Source organism: Thermobia domestica, chromosome 4, assembly GCF_964235325.1.
Source record: "Thermobia domestica chromosome 4, izTheDome1.hap1.1, whole genome shotgun sequence".
NCBI lineage: Eukaryota > Metazoa > Arthropoda > Insecta > Zygentoma > Lepismatidae > Thermobia > Thermobia domestica.
The window spans coordinates 252,878,686-252,904,975 of record NC_137457.1 but is presented as its reverse complement, the minus strand read 5'-3'; the positions used below and the strand labels follow the sequence as shown (position 1 = coordinate 252,904,975).

At 36.3% G+C, this 26,290-nt stretch overlaps 1 protein-coding gene across 1 annotated transcript in view; it reads right to left on the bottom strand.

Annotated features, from left to right (window-relative positions):
• Positions 1–26,290, bottom strand: part of Oatp30B (Organic anion transporting polypeptide 30B) — a 414,497-nt gene that overhangs the window by 151,877 nt on the left and 236,330 nt on the right. The window contains exon 4 of the mRNA XM_081755739.1: positions 21,624–21,750. Coding sequence (XP_081611865.1) covers positions 21,624–21,750 — 127 coding nt within the window. The remainder of the gene's footprint in view (positions 1–21,623; positions 21,751–26,290) is intronic.

The window sequence follows — 26,290 nt, the reverse complement described above, 5'->3', positions numbered from 1 at the left end:
CGACCTGAGGCGCCTTCGGGCCGACCTAATTTTTTTGCTTTTCTTACTGTTATTAAATTCATAATTACTATTTAAAAACCTTTTACTTGCTTTATTGCCATGTAATTATTGCAGGTATTAGTCAATGTTAAATTTCTCTCTTTATATTTTGTTCTTTCTGTGGAATAACTAAGCCAGACGAATACTTAAAGTTAGCTGTTTTCTCGTAAGAGGAAACTCATATCTTTTTCTCCCCTCTTTGCATCTTGAGAAACAGATCTGAATTGGTAACCTATAACCTTCGATTCGCTGCACGTGCAAGGGAATATCTAACCCTTGTGTCTTATCTGAGAGTCTGATGTTATTTTCTGAATACTCTCATTGTCCTCTGTTTAAGCCCAGATGTTCTCAAAAACATGGTAGACGTATAATTAACATTTTGGCGCCGAAGTTGACACTTCGAAAATACTAAATATGTCTATTTTGACACCGTATAAAATAAGTGTCTTGGGAACACTTGTATTTTTGGTATCATTGTGAAACGATTAAGAAACCTGTAAAATCTGGATAAAGCTTGATTTTCTTTGTAATATCAAATTAACCTTTGACTTTTAATTTGGATATTATGTACTAGATGACGCTAAAGCCTTATACTGTTTGTAATAACGCGCATGCGTGACTATTCTAGTTAACACCCTAAATAGTCGTTTAGATTATCAGTACCCAATCTAAACGTAAAGACTAATTTCATTGCACACGAGTATCCGCCCTTTTGGGAAGATACCACCCTACTATACTCCCACGTACGTAACGTGTGAATAAACTCCCTGAATACAAAATAGCTGTACAAGCTGTTCTCAGGGGGAAATCATTGTGTGTCTACGAGGCACGAGCTTCGTGCTCGTCGCCGGGGGCTCCGGCCCACTCTTCGGGCTCAGGCTTCTGTCCTTCGCCCGCCGGACTTGCGTTTCTTCTCTGACTTTGTTAGAGTCATAGAGAGAAGAACTTAGTGCATTCTCCGAGTGTGTTATTACACTGTGTTAGTGGAGAACTCCGTCATCTCCGTTCTCCTACCGAGGACCATCTCTGTTTTCATTTCGTGTGTGCAATACAGCAAGAACTTTGTTACTGTGCTGAACGTTGTTTCTAGTAAGTTTACTACTACTACATGCAGGCAGTCGTAATTCAATCTCTTCATTGAACTGCCCTTGTTTCTCTTTTATCATTGGTCATATTCTGACCCCTCTCAAGTTTCACGCATACGCCACTAGACTTGTGCGTCATCTAAAGTTACCTCTGATGTATAACAACTTATTGCTTATCAACTCTTCTGCGCTGTACAAAAGCAACTTACAATAAAACTCATACTACTTCTAACTCGGCGTCCCAGTCATTTAAAACGCCTATCTAACGTTTTCAAAGTACGACCTCACCTACTTATATTCCCTCAGAAAGTACCTCCGAAGAAGCCGTTCGTCGAAGTCATTATTATCACATCTCTTTCGTTCTCTGGTTCCTACGAGAACCACTACACCAGTCACGCCTGTTGAGGACCGAACTCCTTATCTTCTGTAGTTGAGTGAACCATCACCCTTCTGTGTGTGTTCTGCGACTCCAGTACTATTCCTGCATTCGCCGTGAGAATTCCGATTGGAGAAAGAACTTCACTCTCCGTAGGAAGTGGAAGCATCTCGTTGGTTTTACCGCTCGAACCAATACAGACATCTTCTGGGAATTCTTGGTCGCAGCGAACATCTTGTTACCACGCTAAGCTCAACTGGACTTATACAGGACTCGACGATATCTCCAGAGGCCACTTGGAACTCTTTCATCTGTGTAGGTGTTCAATTGCGAGGTGAGTGATTTAAATTGTTTTAGTGATCTTAATTGTGCATCTTGATTCCTCGCATCGACTCAGAATCACGTCTACTTCTTTGCACCCAATAGCCGATTTCAGTGTTTGTGTAAAGTGATTCTACAACTAAGGTTGTTAGCGATAACTATCTCTTCCATTTTATTGTTTTATCGATTAAATTGTTATTAGGCTGAATTATTTAAGTATAGCCAAGCCTGACCTTGTCTTGTGAAGTTTTACGTATTTGAGGTCCATTAAGTGTGTTAATAATCCTGTCTCCATTGCATTAGCTTTATTTTTAAATCCATGGTTGTATAATACGTGCCTAATTATTAAGTTGTCGTCCCGCTACAAATATTTATTTCTTTGCACGAGTCCTAGTTGTCTAATATTTTGGTGTGCTAATTAATATCGTTGTTGTGTGGGCTTCACGTTAACTAGTGACCCCCTTGGAGCCGTCATTGCCCTAAAGTGCTGGCAATTACCTGCGGGACATTCACGGATCAAGGCTCCTTTGTAATCTCGTAAACTCGTGCTTGAACTTTGGAATTAATTATTGTCATACATAGGCACTCATCCTGTTCTCTCTCTCCCTATCAAATCACCTTGCCGACAGCCTTGTTAGTCGGACATTGGTTGAACAGGACGGACCTCCTCCTTACCGTACTAATAAATTGCCGAGCCCCATAGACTGCTCAGCTCCATTACATTTTTAATGTCAGGCAACTCTCTAAGTCAGTGATATTGTTGAGACCTTTCGTGATCCTTTATTAATTATTCTGTTAGTTGGATTTCGGCTACCTTTGGTAGAGATATTGTCGCTAATAATCTCTTTTTATGTTCGTGACCTGTGGTGGGACTCCCTCACCAGTGGCCGCAAAAGTTCTGATCGCCTCCTGCCACCGGCCCCGACAGTATGTTCTGTACTGATATCTGTAGTAAGCAAGAGGATAACGTATATTTGTACAATATACCACTATCCGGAGAACGGATTTTTCTCCGTGTACCTTTCAGGCTAAGGAGACGATGATTAGAGCAAGTGAATGATGATTAATTGGTGAAATGAGAATTTGGAAGGAAAGAATAGTACCCCCAACAAAATCCACGTACACGATGTTGTCCAACACAAACTTACTTGGCCGGGGATTGAAGCAGGGACAACACGCACCTCCCACTTCAAGTCATTTTTTGGATATAGTAAACAATGAACAAAAGTTGTTTCTACAAAATATTCAAAGACATTTTCTGCAGTACAACTAAAAGCTATCTGGTCTGCCACAGCCCTTTGTAGTATGCCTTCTCTTGGTCAGTTTAACGTCCCACGATTACACTTCGATGCTAAGGGTGATGATGGCGATTACGATAATGAGTGAAATGGTGGAATGAAAAAAAAAGTGGGAAGAGACGGAGAACCCCAAGAAAACCCACGCACAAGAAAATCCACTACAAAACTCACCTGTCACAATCTGGGATCGAACCAGGGATCCCACATGGGGGTCTTGTATTTGTGAGAAGAGCAAGTGTGCGAAACCACAGTACACTTCCAAACTAAATGAATTCCACCACAAATAGTACACTTGTAACTTCCGATTTTAATAGACAGATAGGATTAGAGATGCAATCTGTTCTTCGTACACAGAACCCAAATCAAAAACAGTTTCTCATTACCTCTTAGAACTATTACTATAGATATAGGAACCAATACTGAAAGCGGAAATTATACTAGCTTTCAATGCTTTCGGTTTCAGTAGAATTGAGACAAAATTTGTTCTTGGGGTGCTAAATACACATTAAAAGAAAAGTTGCTTACCTCCTACTACAGTTCGCTTTATGAGAATCAATATTCGAACTGGAAGTAGCAGTGGCTTTCTACCATTTCCGGTTGCAAAATTCCCACCATCTTCGATTTGGACAGAGGGATAAAGGTTGAGGTGAAAATTCTTAGGACGCTATAAAATCATTTCAAAAAGTTTCTGTCCGCTAGAGTTACCAGATCTTGTGTTTTCCTGAAAGTTTTACGTGTTTCTGACATGTTTTACGCTATACCTTCTTATTTTTCCCGCAATACAGTTTCTTCCGTTTTTTAAAAATAAATGAAACATACTACAGACCTGGATACTTTCAAAATGTTCTTATAAATTAGAGCGATAAAAATATTTTTTAATCAAAGGAACTGATTTCTCATCCACTGTTGACAACACAACGATACATCTTAGCATTCAGAAAGAAAATACCTACAATAGGTTGTGTTTTTATCTCCTATCTAACGGCACCCCCTAGCCTTCTGTCTAAGAATAATTTCATTTTTAGCATTTTAATCTTTGCCTGCAACACCATCTCGATGATGTAGCAGTTTGCTCGGTCAGGAAAAGAAGCTAGTGTAAACTAATAAAAGCAGAATACCAAGTGGTTGTGAATTTCGATGTCCTGCAAGGATTTTTCGAACATATAAAAAAAAGAACATTGTACTATAAGAGATGCAAAGGCCTCATTAAAGTAAATTTAAAGGCAACAAAGATTTGTGTAATATACGTGGTTGGCTGGATTTTAGTTCAGTGTCCTTTCAGCACCAAGGCTAAATGAGACGAGGATCTACAGCTTAAAGTGCGATTCGAACCACATGAGCTCCCACGAGGAATTGTATAATACAGTGAAACCTGTCTTTAGCGGAATCGAGCGGGACTCGCAGAAATGTCCGTTAAAGTCAGGTTTCCGCTTAATGGAGGTAGACGCTGTCTTTTTTTTTAAATACATGCTTATAACGGACATACTGAGAAAATATTGTACGTACGTTGTAGTACCTTTTTCAATTACAATGCTTCTTCCTTCTACGAATTAATACACAAAGAAGTTTAAAATTAATACAAAATATGCTATGCACATGCTCTCTTTATTTTTTCAGTAGTCACGCAGAGTTTTCTCTATACATTGCTGCTTAGCTGTTCTATTTTCCGTACACACTTTAGCCTGAGAAACTATCCTTAGTAAATCAGAGTCATTTTTCCGAAAGGCAAATTGTTGCAGTTCCTTTAAATTTCTGAGATCATCTTGATACATCTTTATTCTACACTCTTTTTCGAACTCGGTACCGTATTCCTCTTCTTCTTCCACCTCGTCTTCTCCTTCCGATTTTCCGTTTTATTCTCGATTAAGGTGAGGGGACTACGGACAAATTGTGGGGGTGAATATGAGTAGTGCTTGGGAAAGGTCAACAATGCCCAGAAAAATTAACAAAAGAACGAAGAATTTATCGCAGACATGTAATATATATATTTACCCTCTCACAGAATGTCTAAACATTTTCTAAACGCTGTAGTCTGGAACTCTGAATTTTCCGTTAAAGGTTTATTTTGCTTTCCGTTGTCCGCATAACACAGTTTCCGCTTAATGAAGGGACTTCTACACTTTTGCACTCCAAAATTCATGTGACTGTGAAATATTTCCGTTTAGGACAGTTTTCCGTTTAATAAAGGGTCCGTTGAAGGCAGGTTTTACTGTATTATATTTTGTGTGTTGGAATTGCTTTTAATGAAAAACTGTCCCAGTTTCCAGTTAAAAGTATTCTACATTACTACTGGAAATCATATATGAATTGCTATATGTAAATTCTGAATATACGATTCCCCCCACTAAAAATAGTAAAAATCGCACTTTTTCCCGCCTGTGAAAAATCTGACAACCCTACTTTCCGCTATTTCCTTCCATTTTTTGCTGTATGAAGTTCAACAGTGAAACCGGAAATATTACCACATTTCTACCATTTCCAGTTTTAACACAGTGATAAGGGTGGAGATATAATCTACTTTTCGGATCCTGAATCGACTCATTAAAACAGCTTCTCATTATTTATTTCTATTTTTATTCTAAAACAATGTTGAAACAGGAAATGGTTCTAGCACTTCCGGTTTTAATATAAGGATGAGTGAAAATGGAATCCTGGGAGCTGAAGCGATTCCAAGAAATTGCTCTTCATCATTGTTTTTCCCGTTTTGATCTATGACAATCAACTGTGAAACCGGAAATATTTGATTTGTACCATTTCCAGTTTTAATAGAGGCTTAAAGGAAGGAGATAAATCCTATTCTTCAGACACTGAATCGAATTTTAAGAAAAACAGCTACTCGCTATCTATTACAGTTTTTGCTCTGAAACTTGTCGACGGATAAACGGACGGATACAGTCATTCTGTAAGACTTCAAATACTTATGCATAGAATCATTTGGGTAAGTTTAAGAATAATATAGCAGTATACACGGAAAATGTAAATTATCGTTTAAAATGTTAATGTCACAAGAAAATGCAAAACGAAAGAAGTAACAAGGAACTTCCGTCTTAACAGCATCTCACTAACCACACCAGCTTCTACTACCAAATTAGGTGCAGAAGGCCAGAGTTTAAGCAGATAAAGCAGCAAAAATTGACTATAGCAGTAACCCAATTTTGAAGCGCCACCGACCGTTTAAAAAGACGTAGCGGAGCTGTCATGTTGCCCTTGGAAAGGTCATTCAAACGTTTCCAGTACATGAGCATGACATTTTCCCACCAGTCACCGCTGAACATAAATCGACCTCGTTTACTTCCTCCTTGGGCTGAGAATGTTTGTGCTCTCGTATCCCTATATTTTATATGCATATCCCCGTATATATATATATATATATATATATATATATATATGCCACATTTAATCAATGCAAGACTCTGGACGAATATTGGCACGCAAGAACCTGATTACGAGCTTAAGTAGTTAATTTGATTTTGAACCTTTCATTATAAACATAATACAAGTTGTTATCTGTAAGATTAATTACGTGTTTTCGTGAAATTTCATGCAACACTAACGATGATCAACATGTGATTTGATTCAGATTCTGAAATGAAAAATAGATATACTTAATTATAACAAAGATATAATTCCAGACTGTCTCGCTTTGCGCTCAAATATATATATATATATATATATATATATATATATATATATATATATATATATATATATATATATATATATATATATATACTAAAGGAAACGACAAAAGATTACGAAATCACGGAGACAGAATATACAAAGGATTGCTCATACGTCAAGATTCAGGTGCACATTTTCTTTCATGTTGAATTTACTTTTTTTTTAATTTTTTAAAAAAGGTTTTAAAGGTATTTGTTCAAAGAACGGTTGACAGCTGAGAACGTCCGATACGAGGTTATTACTAAAATTTTCCGGCCTGCTAGTAAAATGTCACACAACTGGTAACAAGTCGTTCAAGGCATATCTAAGGAAGAAATAATATATCAATTTCAACCATCTAACTGGGTCTATAATGCGTCCAGTAAGAGAACGTCTCTGACAGCTCGTAGTGACATTGCCACTACTCGCGTGTCAAGGTTTTTTTTTTTTTTTTGGTGCAACTGTAGTGGCAATTTAATTAATGGTATAAGACAGAGTGATCGTAGTTGGTAACACTGGTATCAAAGTAGGGGCTGCAATGTCCCACCGCATGTGGTAAGAAACGTCAGAGACCATCTCTTGTTGGCCGTGCTATAGTTCGTTTGAGGGAGCCATTTGAATCGACTTCAAAGTGTTGTGCTCACATACTGCATGCCACTTCACACGGCTGTTTTTGCCAATGCTGCAGTTCTAAATCTGGGCTGTAGGGTGGATGGTGGATCTCACCGAAGCCACAGTCTTTCACACAAAACCTGAAACACTGCTTGCGCTCAGCGGAATCTTTTATATTCTAGACAACCAGTGTTCCAGGTTCGCTCGATTAAACTTTGACGATCCCTTATACACACAAAAAAGAAACATGTAACTTACCTTTCCTGTAATTCTGACGCGTTTATGCTCTTCAAATATTGTAGTTATCTTTCAATGCAATGCTATGACATACAAGGGTATACACAAGCGGGAAAATATATAGATTTTGTGAGACAGATAGTGAGAAAGAGAGAGAGAGAGAAGATAATCATGTTTGTCAGTGTTACATTATCAGCCTTACACCCCACATATATGACGATGTTTCGTTGCCTCCAGTTCAATCCGGGTCAGATTAAGTCATGGGTCCGGTCTGTCTGAGTCACCTGCTTGGTGGTTCATGGGATTTGTCTGTCTCCGTATCTTCCGGGTCACGAACTTCATGATCCGTTCCTTCTCTACTGTACGAAACTTCGGTGTTATTGATCTTTTCTCACAGACATAGCTAGCCGAGTATGCGCTATAAAATTGGAAGTATATTATTTGTCAAAGTTAGTGTTAAATAAAATTCCGGAAATTATGTAATTAGTCTTACAGACAACAACTTGCATTGTATATAATGAAAGGGTCAAAATTAAATTATCTCATTAAGCTCTTAAATCAAGTTCTTGCATATCAATTACCGTCCATGGTACAAGAGTTGATTAAATAAGGCATCGGTCGGTGTGCGATAGCTGACAATCTACACAAACCTTCAGTACAAGTTTTCAGACATTACCAAGAGTAAACTTCTCTTCCTATTCATTATTTAGCATTTATTAGCACAATTCTGACCAATCTCACCAGTAAGTAAATTGCATACAATACAGGGACTGTTAAACAAAAGCTTTTGAGAGATATATTAGATAAATATTTTTTAGATATATATTAGATAAATATTTAATCATTATTACAAGAATTAGCAGTAACGAATTAGTACATGAAACAGTTCTTTCTTAAGTTGCTTATGTATTACGTTTTTAATTGAGAATAAGGTCAAAACACAAAAGAAAAACAAAGCATATGGTGCGTATCACAACGCTTCACTGTGTATGAACAAATATTGTTTTTATTAGATAGTTGTTATTTATTTTCATTCAATGGGATCCTTGAATGATTATAAAGGAACATTTCTATAGAATGAATAAACCGGTATCTTACTTTTTATCTTTACAATTCAACTACACAAATATGCTATTATATTCTATAACATAATGTTTTGTTGATGTTTAACTTTTAGTTTAAAATGTAATTTGAACCAATGTTTCAATAGTGTAATCTACCAGTAGTGATCATTTTGAAAAAAAAAAAAAAAAAAAGTCTTAACAGCCGTTAGCCCTACTTTCAATATTTCAAAATACAGCAGATCAGCTGTAGATAAGCATCTTCTTAAGTTGTTCTAATGTTGACAGGATTGTATCTTGACTACTTGGACTCAAGTCAGGATCTTTGTCTGTCAATTGAATAATAACTGACTAATTACGAATAATTGTAATTTTCGAAGATAAAGCGTGATTCTTTTCTTTTCTAGTATATTATCCTAGGGTAGAGTGCTTCCTATCATATTTAAATAATAATAATAATAATAATAATAATAATAATAATAATAATAATAATAATAATAATAATAATAATAATAATAATAAAAGTAATTCTATTGGTGGCTTGTCGGGAAACATTTAAATAAAAAATACAAACATTAACTCGTCTTTACCAGCACGTTTCCCTATAACATTATGAAATGACTTTTCTACATTTTAATGCGGTAACATTATGTATGAATGTCATAAAAAAAAGTTAATATTTTGAAATATCTCATGTTCAATGCTCAACTTTTAGTGTATTTCAACTCAATTCTTAGTGTATTTTTATTTATTTACTTTCCAGTTAAGTCTACTCATACCAAGGGTTGATGAACAAAATTAAGACAAGAATATGAGCGTTGGAGCTTTAATTTAATTTTATTTTTTATCTTGCCAGGAGCGTCATTTCAGAGTTTGCTTGAGGGGGGGGGGCAAAACCCTCGATATAAGTAAAATTTCGCGTTTTTCACTCATTTACTACTACTCTATTGATAAAATCTATATAAATCTCAAACTCAGGGGAGGGGGAAAATGCCCCTCCCTGCCCCCCCTAAATGACGCCCCTGTATCCTGCACATACAAGAAAATTTTTTATTTGTATCCTCTAACATACTGAATATTTCTTTTTAGGGCCTCTTAAGGAACAGATTGATTTTAAGGGAAAAGCAGTTATTCTCAAATCACTTCGTAATTGAATAAAACTTGAATATCCAATTATGAATCATAAACTGCTCATTCAGATTCACGGACTATTATTTAAAACGTCTGGAAATTAATTATTAATTTATTTAGTGACATTTTGCACATTTTACTAATAAAAATATCACAAATTTATTTTTCATTAACTTTAAGTTATTTAAAAAATATATGAAAGTGGGTGAGTGTAGAAAAAAAACTCTAAACGCACTTTTCAAATTGTGCCAACACATTTTGCACAAGAAAATAAACGTTATCTTGTACTTGATAGTTCAAACACTATTAATCAAATAACTACGCATGTTAGTAAAATAAACCATATATTATTTAGTCAAACTATTTACGTAGCTGTAGCTACATTGGTATAAATATTCTCAATGTTATTTATAGATGAAAAATTGTCATTTAATATCCTGGTCCTTGGTTTGAGTCTATGAAAATATTAATTAAACGGATTTTTTTAAAATTAAAATCTATTTTTCTACTTTATTTATGGCTGCCAATGGCATATGTTAAGGCTCAGATGGATGAAAATAATGTGCACTTTTTAAAGGTTTATTATCATGTGATCTAGAACAGTCATTCTGAACGGAATGCTGTGTGACGTAACAGTTTGTTACTCCTTTTCACAACAAACCACATAGAGAGGGATAGAAGCTGACAGGTAACCTGACGTTGATGGAAGAGAGTGGTGACAGGCAACAAAACTCGATAGCGTAGTCGATGATTTAACAAACATGCGACTCCTGAATTCATAACCACGTGTACACTTCGAACATATGCTTACTGTTTCCCACGGGTCGTTAAGAGACAAGAAATAACGTTTTTCTCGTTTCGTTCTCGTAAATTTTGTTGAAATCTCGTTTCTCGGAAAGATATCGTCTCGTTTTATAAGTTCATGTACAAAATTTATGTCCTGATATTTTTTCATGATTTCATCTAGAAGTTATCATAATCCTTTTTGTGTCACTAGAGGCAGGGCCGCCCACAGGGGGGATGTATGGCGCAAGCTGCGCCATTGAGAAAAATTGGGGGGGGGGGATTTTACTCTACTTTTGAACTAGCAATTTTACTGTCGGAATAGCATTAAAACACGATTTTGAGAATCTAATTTTCAAAATTTTTCCGGGGTAAACCCCCGTACTCCCTGCTTCGATACTCGATGAATGAAGTACCGCGCAAGTAGCCGTATGAAAGGAAAGGTTGGTTCGTTTTAAGAGAGAAGGGCCGCCCACAGAAGGGATGAATGGCGCAAGTTGTGCCATCGAGAAAAAAATTGGGGGGAATAAAAAAAAATGGGGAAGAATTTTACTGTAATGTCGAATAAGTAATTTTGCTGTCGTCAGAATAACATTGGAACACGATGCGATTTTTTTTTTAAATCTCGAGAATGAATACCCCTGCCCCTGCTTAGAAACTCGATGAATGAAGTACCGCGCAAGTTGCTATATGAAAGGATGGGCTGGTCGGTTTATCGCTTTGTGTAGGTAATTTACCCATTTTTTGCTGGGAGCATTTATTTATTTCTTATTTATACCATGTACGACACTTAATAAGTAATGCTGTTCAATTGCTACATGATGTATAATAAATGAATTAATGATAATATTTTGTATAGTTTTCTGTTTGTGCGATTGCATTTTCCAGGGTATTATATGTCGTCCATAATAAATAAATAAATACATAAATGTAAACGTAACCGAACAATAGATCGGTTAAAATAGCGCCAAGAATTGAAATCACAAAAATGAGCGCCAAGTTCTGGTGAACAACAGTTACAAACACTCAAGTAATCACTTTCAAATTTAGATTTGAAACTTGCCTATGTTGTCTGGTGAAAATTATAAAGTAGTTTGACATAATTGTGAGCTAGTGTAACAATACAGACAACAGCAAGTTTCAAATCTAAATTTGAAGTGAGCCAGTGAGTGTTTGTAACTGTTGTCCACCAGAACTTGGCGCCTATTTTTGTGATCCCAGCGAAATTAAAATACAGCTAATTTTACATTAATTATGTATTATTTTCAAATAGATAAAAGATAATCGAAATGTGGAACAAGAGCGCCCTAGACAATATCATTTTACATGAGAAACCGTTATCACGACTCACTTATCTGCCTTCGATTTCGAGCCATTTTGAATTTCGGCGTTTATTTTCGCGTTTCTAAACAGCTGAAAACATAAAGCCACTAGGTGACTTGTGATAACGGTACCTCACGCAAAATAATATTGCCTAGGGCGCTCTTGTTTCACATTTCAATTATCTTTTATCTATTTGAAGATATCACATAAATACTGTAAAATTAGCGGCATTTTAATTTCGCCGGGATGAAGACTCTTAAGGCCACTCGTATTTGGCTCTTTTACAGGAATGTTTTTTGTTGGATATCGCTTCTTTTTATAGGCTAATTTCGAGGATAACATTTTCTTTTGGTATCAAACTCAATAACTTGTAACTTGCGTCTTACTTTTCATGTACAAGGGAATTATATCAATATTTTGTAAAGAAAAAATTAATACTACTAATTGTAAAAAAAAAAAAAAAAATGAATACCTGTGCCATACACAGTGTGTAGAAGTTTTTATACCCTTCAATATCCTTATAGAACATATTTAGTATTGTACACTACCAAGACTACTAATAAAAGTAATGCCATTTTTATAATTACTACTGCCCCTATTACTACTACAAGCATTCTATAATACTACTACAGGAAATAAAAACAACAACAAAAATAACAATTACTAGTACTAGAAAAACTACTGCTACACTGGGCAATTGTTTTTAGAGGACTTGAGTTTTGAGGAGGGAAGAGATTATTAGTTTGAGGGGGAGTGCGCCATCAGCTTTGGGGGGGGATGGGCACCCCTGACTAGAGGTCCACGAAGGATGTGATATAACAACATTAAAATCATATTTATTATTGGAGTATACTGTATTATGAATAATCCAATAATAATACTAAATTTGTGCATCTTTAAACTTGATAAATGCTCTTCATTGTGTTCGTATGGTCACTTATCAATTTATAGTTTTTATACTATGAATCATGTGAATCCTTTGCGCAAGTATTCCTCCCTGCTCTCTCTCAGATTGTTAAAGGAGTTCCTACGTCATGCATCGATCAGTAAGAATTGACTGAGCTAGAAGGAAGTTCAGTTATACAGCCGCGGATCCAGGACATGATCAAGGGAGGGCCTAAACCATTGTTTGCCATTTTATCTAGTGTAAAGAAAGTAGGATTGAAGCTCATTTTATTCAGTGTATACCTGAGCGTCAAGGGGGGGGCTATAGCCCCTATAGCCCTCCCCTAATATCCGCGCCTGGTTACATATATCTCGTACAAGGCTGCAATTGATTTTACAACAATAACTGATTCAAAGTATAATACAAGTCCTCCTGTATATGAGGACTGTATATAATACTCCTGTATATAATACTCCTGTATATGAGTCAGGATTTCAATTCAAGTTTTATTTGTGTGGGCAAACAAGACTGTTTGATTTTAGTTCCACGAAGTTGTCTGGTGGTTTCAATATAAGAAGGCAATCTGACAAAATATTTGACGCCCTGATATGAATATGCGTTTTACTGTAATTTATTTATTTATTTATTTATTTATTAAACAATTCTTTATGTCTGGTTCTGCAGAAAGCATTCAGTGCAGTTCGCTTTTGGCGTAGTAAACTAATATTTTCAGTTTTGCTTCGACATTTTCAATCACTTTCTTGCTTACTTTATCAACAAATCTAAAGGTTCCCAGTTTTCATATCTTACGTAATATATTTTATGAATATTTCACTGAAAGGTGCTTTTTTTCCCCCCCTTCTCTAAAGGTGAGAATCGATCACCAGCTTCTTTCTTTCAAGCTTCGGAGTTCCATTTAATAAAATCTCAAGTTTTCAATTATCCTTCAGGAAACTGATATTGCCTTTCTTTCGACCTATAACTTCTGAAATCCATTTGGATTAATTCCAAGAACTGACCCTATTAAACTGTAATGAAACCGATATTATTATTATTCTGTATTGTTACGAAAGACAGAAACATATAATTATGTAACTGAAGAAACCACTCGTATTACAAATCTCATTACACTGAGATTAGAAATCCGCCAACATCAACCATAATTAGGGATAAAAGGGAGTAGATGAATACATACAACAAATATAGGCATAGTAAAGTTGTAACTTAGTATGCTACTAGTCGATTTCCCTATGCAGTTTTAGACTATTAATATAATAACAATTTTAATATGCTCAATAAGCTTCCATCGGCACAGTTACATTAATATAAATCTGTTATTTACATTGAACTATTGTTCAGTTAAAATATAGATAGAGATTTGAGATAAATGTACATTTACCAGCCAAAACATTATAACCACTTGCTACCTCCTTTCCCGAAATAACAAAATTATCAGTTTCAAGTTCCACTGTTATGCCGTGTTGGCTAAAGAAGGCTGATGATGATAATGAATGAAATGGTGGAAGAAATTGGGAGGAAACGGAAGAACCTCGAGAAAACTCACACACACGATGTTTGTCCACCACGAAGTCCACTTGGCGCGAGCTAGGATCGAACGAGAGACCTCTTGCACAAAAGGTGAAAGAAAGAGCAAATAGCTAATTTCTGCATCTAAGCAATATTATTAGTAAGATCTAAAATGCGAACTAAAATAACACCAAGGACAGGAATGGCGAAAGATTTATTTATGAAATAAAAATACTATATTGCCGGCGTGGAGTAAGGACTTAAATACTGTTCAACATGTTTCATATTGAGTATTGCTGAATGGATGTGGGCAACAAAAGAGAGGTGAAAAAACTACTGGAAACGTTCGGAATATGGATATGGGTAATAATTTAAATCAGTCAGGTAAAAAGACGAAACTTAAAAAGGTGTTAGCGAAAGTAGGAAAAAGGAATAAGATTGAAGATAGTTAAAAAAAAAAAAAAAACAATTGGTTGGGATGGAAAAAAGTGTTATTAGAGATGATAAAAAGATAGGTAAAAGAATGAGGAAAAGAAAAACACTGTGATTGATAAACGATATAAAGGAAAGTGATTCTTATGTATGATAAAAATGGTTAGAACATTGAGAAGAAAGCGTTATTATTGACGCGATAAAAGGTAAGGTAGAAAAATGAGGGAAGAAAATAGAGTAATAGATATATGATATTACGGCGATTAATTGTTACGTCTAGTAAAACTTGCTAGGACGTTAAGAAAGAAAATTTTATTAAGGATATGATAAAAGGTAAGGGAAAAGAACAAAGAAAAGAAATATATTGTAATTGCCGGACGATATTAAGCGAAGAGTTATTCATACGCCAAGACAAAGAAATTAGAGGACTGAAGTGCAAATCTAAATTTGTGACACATCATCATTTTTCCACTAACGATGGCAGAGTACGTAGGGCGACGATAATGATTATATAAAACTGAACTGTACTTTATATACATCAACACACATTATATGGAGTGTCGATAACCCCGCATCAAACAGGATTCATCATTATTACACGAGTACCTATTATATGCTAAAGTAGAATTTAATTCAATTTTGATCTTTAGTAAATATTTTGCAAATTACAGTGCAATGTAATTTGCAATGTAAACTCAGACACGTCTGCGCTCTGAAATCGTCAATTTCCATATTTCTGAGGACCATCAAGAATTTAAAATTTGCCAAGATTCATCTCCTTGCTTCAGTTCAAGTAGAGTTATATTACGTTACCTTCCTTTATACAGTACTTGTTTATTAATTACCGGTGCTAATTCAAAGTACTGTATATGACTTAAACTACCTAGGTAGGTTCTCATTGAATATAATAAACCATAAGTTAAAATTACCATCTCCTATTCGTATAATTAATCCATTGTTACTTTCAGTTTACTTTTTAATTAAAATATTCATATAATATTTAAGTCTTCAAAATCTTAATTCCAATCAGTAGCTTCCAATAGTTCACGGTCTTTAGCTAACCTATTCATCTTAACGTACGATTCTTTTATTTTGATACCGTCCATTAATTGTATCTTCCTTTGCCCTCGACCCTTTTCTGCTACAATACCCTGTAACAAGTTCCTTCTCAGCCAATGCTCAGTTTCTCTTCCTCTTTTTAATGATAACCTCTCATCTCCAAAGCTTCCACTCATTTTTTATTACTTTTGTGTAATGCCCAAGTCTCTGTCCTACAGTATAATACTCCACACAAAGCAGTTGATGAGTATTTTTTCCTCAACTCTTAACTCAAGGACCTACAAAATAGACTTTTCTTCCTCCTAAAGGTTTCTTTCGGCATTCCTATCCTTGTTTTTTTTATTTAAAGCAGTAAGTACCAGGTAGTATTAATATTATTAATATAACCTATAATAAAACGAAATTTGGGAATTTTTGCTAATGAGGAAGTAGAATACAGTTTCTTAGTATTTCTGATAATTTTGTGTTTTTATTGAAATACATTCTATGTATTTCATTCTTGTGTTTTATTAAAAAAAGATAATGTATATATTATTTTAACAATGTATACTTCTCTAGCATAAAAGCTTCTCATAAGTACACTTCAGACTCATATTAGCACTCCAATTATTTCCATCATTTCCGAAAGAAGGATAATTCCAATTCGTTAGCTTTTCAAAGGCTACACTATATTAGGCAACTAGAGGCATTAAAGGAGAAGGTGGTCGCTTAGTAACGTTTCAGTCTCGAACCTCATTCACGGCTCTTCTCTCTGCTGCGTGGAAAAGGAAAGGAGAGGATTTGATTCACGCTCGAAATGCATAGTTACAGAACTTGACAACGTAGGCAGATCGAGTTATACAATGAGTACCGTGAATCTGGAGGTTACGCTCTACGTATATTCCTCTAAAGCAGTCGTGTGCAACGGCCGGCCCGCGGGCCATATGCGGCCCGCCTAACCCTGTCTTTCGGCCCGCTGGTCAGTTATTGATTTTTTTTTTTTTTAACAAAACCTGTTAAGAGTAAAATTTCCATCGATCACACAGTGCGAAACGTGGTAACGCCCTGAAGACAAGCACTTGGCAAGCGCAGGTACTTGGGGGAAATTTCCCTCGGTATAAGAATTGCTAGATGTACCGACAAAGTTCTAAATAAATTATTTTGGTCCTCTTTAGTTAGTAAATAGTTTGATTACCAGTGTAACAGTTGTTTTGTGTTATTGTGATGTAAATTACGATGAACATGTTCCATGATTTAATAATATACTATTTAATTGTCGTAAAAATGATATAATTAGATCATCTGAAAAAATGAAATGAAATATTTGAGTTTTACGTCCCACGGTTATGCCGGCTAGGCTAAAGGAGACGGTGATGAGAAATGAGTGAAATGATGGAATGAAGAAAGTGAGAGGAAACGGGAGAACCCCGAGAAAACCCACAAGCACGGTGTTTGTCCTCCACAAAGTCCACACGGCGCGAGTTGGGATCGAACCAGGGACCCCAAGCACCGGAGGTAAACGCTCTAACACTGAGCCACCGCGCCCCCATTAGAAGACCTGAAGTTGCATAATGTGGTACATACTTATAGAGCATAATGTGGTATTATGTAGCATTTATAAGCCTATATACTGAGAAAGTTAGACATATGACGTTGGAAGCCGCTGCACTGACCCGTCACCGGGTAAAACGCGGGCCATGGCCGGCCAGAGTCCTCTGTGGGTTCTTGCAACATTCAGATGCGAGGCGCATTGCAGGAGAGAGAGAGAGAGAGAAAGAATAAGAGAACCACACACTTTTCAGTTTTCTTTTGTGACAAGGTGTTGAAATACTGATGAAATGAAATCTTCGTTAGCTATGAAATCATTAACATGATGCTCTAATTGAAAGCATAGTTCCTATTTTTGATAATTATAATCGAAATATTCGGAAACTTTGTTGGGAACAGTGGATGACCCTTAACAGCTATATTAACGTGTCCTTACTTTTTTGAATGTGTGCTACTTTATCTGTCATACTTGAAGAAAATTGGGTTGTAAGGAGCCAATGTAAGTATGGGAACTGAGTTTGCGTACGAGGTAAGACGAAACAAGACGAAATTGAGATGACAGAGTACTTCGAATAGAAACAGAGATATTTATCGAGAAGAGAAAGACAACTCTTGTAGCCGTATGCAACCGTACACGTATATGATTTACTGTTTGATTTACCAGCACACACAAACAATTTTTTAAGTGTGTTGCTTCTTTCTATGGCAATAACTAACCTGCCGTATTTACTATAGCCGAATGACAAAGGAAATTGGACTGTGTATCACCGTTTGTCAAGCGATCAGATTTTTCTGTTTTTTCTAAAATTAATCTATTGCGGGTATTAATGTGCAAATGATACAATTGGAAATGTGGAACATTAGTATAGGTCAAACTCCTTAATCTAGAAACTTGAAATCTGGACAATATATATAGGTTCAGTGGTCTAAACTTCGAAATTTGACTGGAAAGAGGAAAAATGGGGGGTACAGTAACTGTTATTATAACAACATACCCATATCTTGGAATATCTTAACATTACAGGCACAAAATTCGGACTTTTTATTTTAAATAATTGAAGTCGAGGTTTACAGTTTTTATTGCATTTAACCTAGAAGGAAGAAAAGAGGGCGAGGATGCAATTATTATAATAAGATGTTCATATTTAGCAATCCCTAGGGCAATCCCAGAGTTCATTTCTGGGCATTTTTCGTTACGTGTTTCCACACATGTGAATCACCCTGCTCCATCTGTTGTACTCTACCGACACTCCAGATGACTTTCTAGAGCATTTGAGTACAAATTCGCTACACTTAATACTCAGAACTTCACTGTTGGCCATCATCCGTACCTGGCGATTATGCAACCACACACAACGAGCATGAAGGTGTCCACCATTTTGTATTTGTTCCAGATATCGACTTAATACAAACGAATTATTGTTACCTGGTAGAAACCCCATCAATTCATATCCATTTAGACCAACTTTCATTCAGCAGATTATTCGGGACTCCCTACGTTCCTTTGGGGAATCCCTTGCGCGTGCATGGTAGGATTGTGAAACATGCAAAATTCAATACAGCAGGTGTGACTTCTTCAGTGAATTTTTTACCCGCCCTCTTTACGTTGGATAGTTTCCGAACTATTGGCGTCCGAAAGTCATTTTCCCACGCTTTCGGCATCTTGTAGATCTGAAACTATGTCCGATAGCCGAAAGTTCAAGAGAACTTTTTTTTTGTCTCAGTGGCAGGATTCCCCTCCCAAGAGTTGTAACAAGTATTTTGCAACACCCTATATATATATATATATATATATATATATATATATATATATATATATATATATATATATATATATTCAGTCTAGAAATAAATAAAAAGGGAGTGAGAGTTACAGTTGCTATAGTAAGATGGTGATATCTCGGAATCCTTTAAGGTCAGAGACGTGAAATTTGGTATTTAGACTTTTCATTTAAAATAATTAAACACACGTTTAAGCACTTTTGATATTGGGCCTAGAAGGGCAGAAAAAGAAAAGTGTTCGGGTAGTTAAGGTGCCCATACGAGGAGGTGTAATTTCATGCAAGACTTCCACTTCAGATGAATTCTGTATGAAAGACGCAGAAGGAGCGCAAAATACTGCCAGAAGTAATGCATAGAAGCACCTGCTACTTTAATGCATAAATTATCGCACTTTGAAACTACTATAAACCAAATGAATAGTTTAGACTTCTAAACTACGTCTTACGCTATGCATAAGTGTCAGAATCATAGAATGGCTTTATCCGTCCATCTGTCAAAAGGTATCACAGCAATAATGCTAATAGATATCGAGATGCGTTTTTCTGCAATCGATTCAGCGTCCCAAAAATAGGTTTCATCTGCTCCGATAATTCTCTATTCAAACCGGAAGTGATTCAAATTAGTCATTTTTGGTTTCATTATTTATCATCATAAAACGAAAACGGTAACAGACGAGAAACAGTTTTTTTTTTTTTTTTTAATGATTCAAAGTCTTAGGAAAACATACCACGACCATCCACAACACTACAAAAACCAGAAGTGGTTTAAATTTAATGTTACTTTCAGCTTCAATATTCATTTTCACAGAGGAAGAATGGTACGAGATATCGAAATGTTTTTTTGCAATTGATTCTGCTTCCCAATAATAGGTTCCACATTCTCCTTTAACACTGTATTTAAACTGGAAGTAGTTAAAACTAATCATTTCCAGTTTCATATTTATTTCCGTACAACAAAAATGGTAATATACAGGGTGGTAGGTAACTCCACCGACAAACTTTGGGAGGCGATTCCTTATACGAAATGAAAGAAAAAAAGTTCTAATAAACATGGGCCGAAAAATGCCTCCTTTCAGAGTTATGATCCATTGAAAATTCGAAAAATCATTTTTTAAAACTCCCTAACTTAGAAACTATAGGACCTATCCCAAGCGGTTTAAGGAATTACACAGGAACTAGTATGTTCTATCGAAATATCCATGTTTTACGATCTTCCGTTACCGGTGAAAGGAACCGTGAGAAGGAAGTTGCAGTATAGGGATACTCCTTTAAGTACTAATGGTGCGTTCGTTTCGCTGGTACCGGTGAATTCTGAAACATGGATATTTAGATAGAGAACATACTAGTTCCTGTGTAATTCCTTAAACCACTTGGGATAGGTCCTACAGTTTCTAATGGGGCGTTTACACTTGGTCGATTCAGTCGCACGACTAAATCGACTCGCTGCATTTGCCACTAAATCGAAGTAACTAGGCCGAATTAGATCGATTGATGTGTTCAATTATTTCAACCACAGAAAATAGAACGTCTTTCAATTCAGTTGCCAGTCGATTAGTCGCCTTCGATCAACAAGCGATTAAGTTGAAGTCCCGTTTACACGGTCGATTAAGTTGAAAGTGACGTCAATTCAACTGAATCGAACGCAAATCGACTAAGTGTAAACACCCCATAAGTTAGGGAGTTTTGAAAAATGATTTTTCGAATTTTCAATGGATCATAACTCTGAAAGGAGGCATTTTTCGGCCCATGTTTATTAGAACTTTTTTTTTTCTTTCATTTCGTATAAGGAATCGCCTCCCAAAGTTTGTCGATGGAGTTACCTACCACCCTGTATATATCAACAAGGTCTTTTCTGCAATCGATTCAGGGTGTCAAGAGAACATGCCATCACAATCCGCAACACTCTACCAAAACTGGAAATGTTTGAAAATTACTACTACTACCGATTTCCTTACTGATTTCCGTAGAGCAAAAATGATAAAGAGATATCGAAATGCAGTTTTCTGCAACCAACTCAGCTTTCCAAAAGTAAAATCTATCTCCTCCCTTAATCTTCTATTATTGAATCTGGAAGTGTTAAAATTAACCATTTCCGGTTTCAACATCTATCGCCATAGAATAAAAACAGTAAGGCATAGCAATTAATGGCTTTTTAATTTTGATTCAGTGTCCGAGGAACAGGTTCAATCTTTGATCTTATTAATCTATTGCAACTAGTAGCTATAGGTCATAGATGTACACTTCAAGTTTGAGTATTGAATTCCCAAAGCTTTGAAGGCTACCTTAGTTTCACACTGAGAAAAGAAACTAACCTGTTCTTGAAAATAAATTGATTGGGTTGGTCTTCATACAAGTTCTAGGTTAAGGCGAAAAGGTTACCTAAGGATCAAAGAATATGGACACTTTCAATTTGAGCAAAGCGACACTGCTAGTGGGAGTAGAATACTTATCATTGCTATTATTATAACATTAGTAGACACTTTACCTTAATGCTTGCAAACTTCTGCACGGCTGCTGGCCTACATGAAAGGATTCCGCAATCCCTTGTGTCGTCTGGGATAACAGGATCCGTGAGGTTAGGCACCTGTAGAGATCTCTCTAACCTTTCACATCTGAAACACACAAAATTAAAATATTACAACCATTTGATATATAAGAAGTTCAATATTCAGTGCTTAATAATACACAATAATACATAAAATATTTTTACTCTCATAATTTAAATGCGCAAAAACAGTGATGTTCTAACTATTAGGGAACTTGTGGTTGCAGGCTATATGGCTGTAAGACATCTGAATTCAACGCTTAGTTTTCGTTACAGCACTAGATGCGCTAAAACCAGGTTTATCTATCATTTGACCGTGACTCAATCTTGAACGAGCTGGTTATGACCCTCGTTCAACAGTTGAGCTTCGTTGGTGCACACGGCCATTTGTATGGTTAGCGCTAACACTAGTGATGAGCAAATGCAAGACAAAGACCAAGATGGTCTTGGCCTTGCACTGGAACCCTTGGTCTTGGTCTTGGTCTTGATCTTGCACATCCAGTCTTGGTCTTGGTCTTGGTCTTGCTTGCAAGAGTCTGGCAAGTCTTGCTTTTAAGAAATGTTATGCTTTTCATAGGTAAATTTTACTTTGGATATAAGGGATAATAAATTCTACAATGGGCCAATTGTAACGGAAATACAATGAATGTTTCTAAATGTAATATAGTTTACCTTCGTGTAAGTATGATGATAGTGTACAACATAGGCGACTGCCTTTATTTTTTTAATGGGTGCCCACGCTTCACTACTTATAAGCAGGGGTAAAAGTGGATCTGAAAAATTGGGGGGACGCTAGATAGCACCATGACGTCACACTGTTCCCTCTGCTTACCTTTGCCCATTGTATTTTGTTTAGAAACTGGGGTGACGCCGTACATACTTTTTCGAGATGGGGGGATGGCGTACTCCCGCGTTCCCCCTCACTTTTACCCCCGCTTATAAAATAAATCACAACGTTTCGTAATCTTTTTATATTTTTTAACACATCTAATACTCCACTATAGTTCCCAAACTGGGGAGGCTACCACTGAGACGCACGAAGGAAAATCAAGACGGTACAGATTACTGATATACCATGAACTGCAAATTTATGTTTACACTCTAAAGACGACAGATTTTTTCTTTTCAACCACGATTAGCTAGTCTTTGTATTGAACAAACTTCCAAATAAATATCGAGATATTGTTTTACTGATACCAATATATACGCTATGGGGCACAAAAATGGACATTACGCAAAACTGATTAAAAAGAATGGAGGCTTTCGTAATGTGGGCATGGAGGGGAAAAAAAGGAGAGAATTTGCTGGGTTGAACGGAAAACGAATGAGAAGGTGTTAGAAATAGTTGCAGTGGAAGAGGAACTGGTTGGGACATTGGCTGAGGAGGAATTATATTATGAGGGACGTTCTAGAGGGCATGGTGAAAGGAAAAAGAGTGAGAGGCGAAGGAAAGTGTAGTTGAAGGAAAGTATTAAAACAGAAAATTGCTACGTCAAGACGAAAACACTAGGACCACCGTACATCGAAGCTTCTCAGTTGTAGCAAGTGACCTACCAATAATCGTAGAATACCTATGATGATGATAACTTTAGCAATATTGACTAAAAAGAGAGAAAAATTAAAATAATATTGATAATAATGAAACCAGATTTAAAGAAATCTGTAGTATTTCGAGTTTGCTGCTGCTTTAATGAAGATAGTTCCTGCGCTGCGTTCTTATGCATTTTTTTTTAAATATAGTTCTGAAGCGTTTTTCATTTTTATTGCCACTTTATTCTTTGATTTTTTGTATAATTTGCATAACACGTAGGGATGCTCCCCCACTTCCTGCAACAACTTCGAAGTACGCATGAAATTTACTTTTTGCGCTCGCCACTTGCGGTTTTTATTTTACAAATTTCTTTTTACTGGGCGTTTGTCGCGTTCTATCAGCAGACTACTTGAGGCAAAGCAATTGAAGGGTGAAAAACAAATCCCTCTTTTGCTATATTTACTCCAGGACGAATCGACAAACTTTTCCAACTCGAAGGTAAAAGATTAAGTTTACTCCAAATAATACACCTGTAGAATAGTGTCTAATTTCCCAATAAGTAATCATCATTGTTTAAAAATGCAGGAATGTGTCGTAATTAAGCACCAATGACACATTTCTGTGTGCAACAAACTTTGATTAGAATGACACCTGTGTGGCTTGAAAACGAGTAATAACTACAGGAAACACAAACAACCTATTTAGAAAACGACATACTGAAAAAAAAGACATGCTTGGTACTTATATGCTACCGGGGCAGATCGACTCTCACGGATTGCATGAACTACTGGGAACACATTCACTCCATCGCCATTTTTACTGAAGCCAAAAAAATCAAGTGAAAGATGTAATATCCCCCCCTCCTTCCTTTTTACATTGTATAAAAGCATTCAAGTAGTACCGGTACTTATGCAAGACTCTTGAGAGCGCAAGTGTCTTGGTCTTGGTCTCGGTCTTGCAGGTATGGTCTTGGTCTTACATCGGGATTCCTGGTCTTGGTCTTGGTCTTGCATGCACGACTCTTGCAAAAACTGCAAGACCAAGACTCTTGCGCTCATCACTAGCTAACACACGTTTTGTCCGTGTAAACAATACGCCTAACTGCTTCCCTGAATTGGTTAATTTCCTTCATGTTACGATATCCTTCCTTTCAATCAACAAGAAAAGGCACTTACGAGACATGCCCTCTCTGCTGGTTTAATCCATAGCGCACGTGTCTTTAGTAGTATACATCTCGGGCTCGATTCCTGGTGTTAGAGCACAAAAGTTTAATTTCGCATTGATTCATTTCCATTAATCATCCGTCCCGTTTAGCCTACAGGGAATAATGGTGAGACGTTAAACTAAAATAATAATAATTTCACTATCGCTTACGGGATATAAATCTGAATTCCATGTCAAGTAGCAGGTGATGCATAGTCAACAGTGACACTAGGCAAGGGCGCCGATCCCGGGGGGCCGAGGGGTTCGCTCATGTAGGCCCCGTTAATGTATTTGTAAATTTACAATATTTCGCATAATTTGGGTGCAATTTGTTTTAAAATCCTCATATATGCTTTCTGCATCTGAATGGGCCCTCCAAATTTACAGAGAAATCGGCGCCCTTGACACTAGGTAGGTAATCGTCCACTGTGCTATATAATGCGATGAATTTTCTGCCAGAAAGCAGCTCATTTTCCTACACATACATGATTTTATGACATATTGCTGCTTAGGTGAACGAGTCACATTTCTCAGTCTTGTCTTCTTACTGTCGCTTAGCCCCTCATTCCATTACAGTTTGAGTCAACAGAACACAAATTTGAGTTGCGTTGCGATCCGCAAATTTTGAGAAGACCTATACGAATTTGGGCTCTATGTATTCTCTTGTGTGGAGTAGAAACCTTTTCTTTGATTTATACTACGATGGAATTCCTGTGTAACTTTCATTATTACGGTATTGTGGTTCCAACTTATGTTGCTTCAGATCTCATTTGAATTGCTTCTGAAGACAGATTGAGTACCCTCCTTCATTACCTGACTTCCGAAACATGAATAAACATTTAATATCAGCTTTTTACTTGGAGAAAGAGGTATCCCTTTGCTTTATTTTTCTTCTTATGATTCATAAGGAGAAAAGTAAAAGTTATGAACACCATGGAGAATTTACATCCACTGGTTCCAAAAACAGCACAACAGCAATTGAAGTATTCTCAATACTTGTACCAAAATTGGATGGTTAACCAACATACTAACAAAACCAGAATAGCAACAAGAAGAAACTTAATACAGTGAAACCTGTCTTTAGCGGAATCGAGCGGGACTAACAAAAATTTCCGTTAAAGTCCGGTTTCCGCTTAGTGGAGGTAGACTTTTTCTTTCTTTAAAAAAAAAAAATACATGCTTATAAAGGGGCATACTGAGAAAATATATTGATGTACGTACATTGTTCGATTACAGTACTTCTTTCTTCTACGAATAAATACACAAACAATTAAAATGAATACAAAATATGCTATGCACACGTTTTCTTTATTTTTCTAATAGCCAAGCAGTGTTTTCTGTGTACATTGCTGCTTGGCTGCTTGACTTTCTGCATACACTTTAGCCTGAGAAATTATACTAAGTGAATCAGAATCATTTCTTCGTAAGGCAAATTTTTGCAGTTCCTTTAAACTTCTGAGAGAATCTTGATATGTATTTATTCTACACTCTTCTTGGAACTCAGTATCGTATTCCTCTTCTTACTCTATCTCGTTTTCTTCTTTCCGACATTCCGTATTATTCTTGATTAAGCTGTGGGGATTAAGGACAATTTGTGGGGGTGAATATGAGTAGTGGTTGCGGAAAGTCAACACTGTCCAGAAACATTTTTCCCAGATAGTGTAATGTATATGTCTCACAGAATGTCTAAACATCTTCTAAACGCTGTAGTCTGGAACTCAGAATTTTCCGTTAAATGTTTATTTTTCTTTCCGTTGTCCGCGTAACACAGTTTCCGCTTAATGAAGGGAGTTTTACACGTTTTGTTCTCCAAAATTCATGGGACCGTGAAATATTTCCGTTTAAGACAGTTTTCCGTTTAATAAAGGGTCCG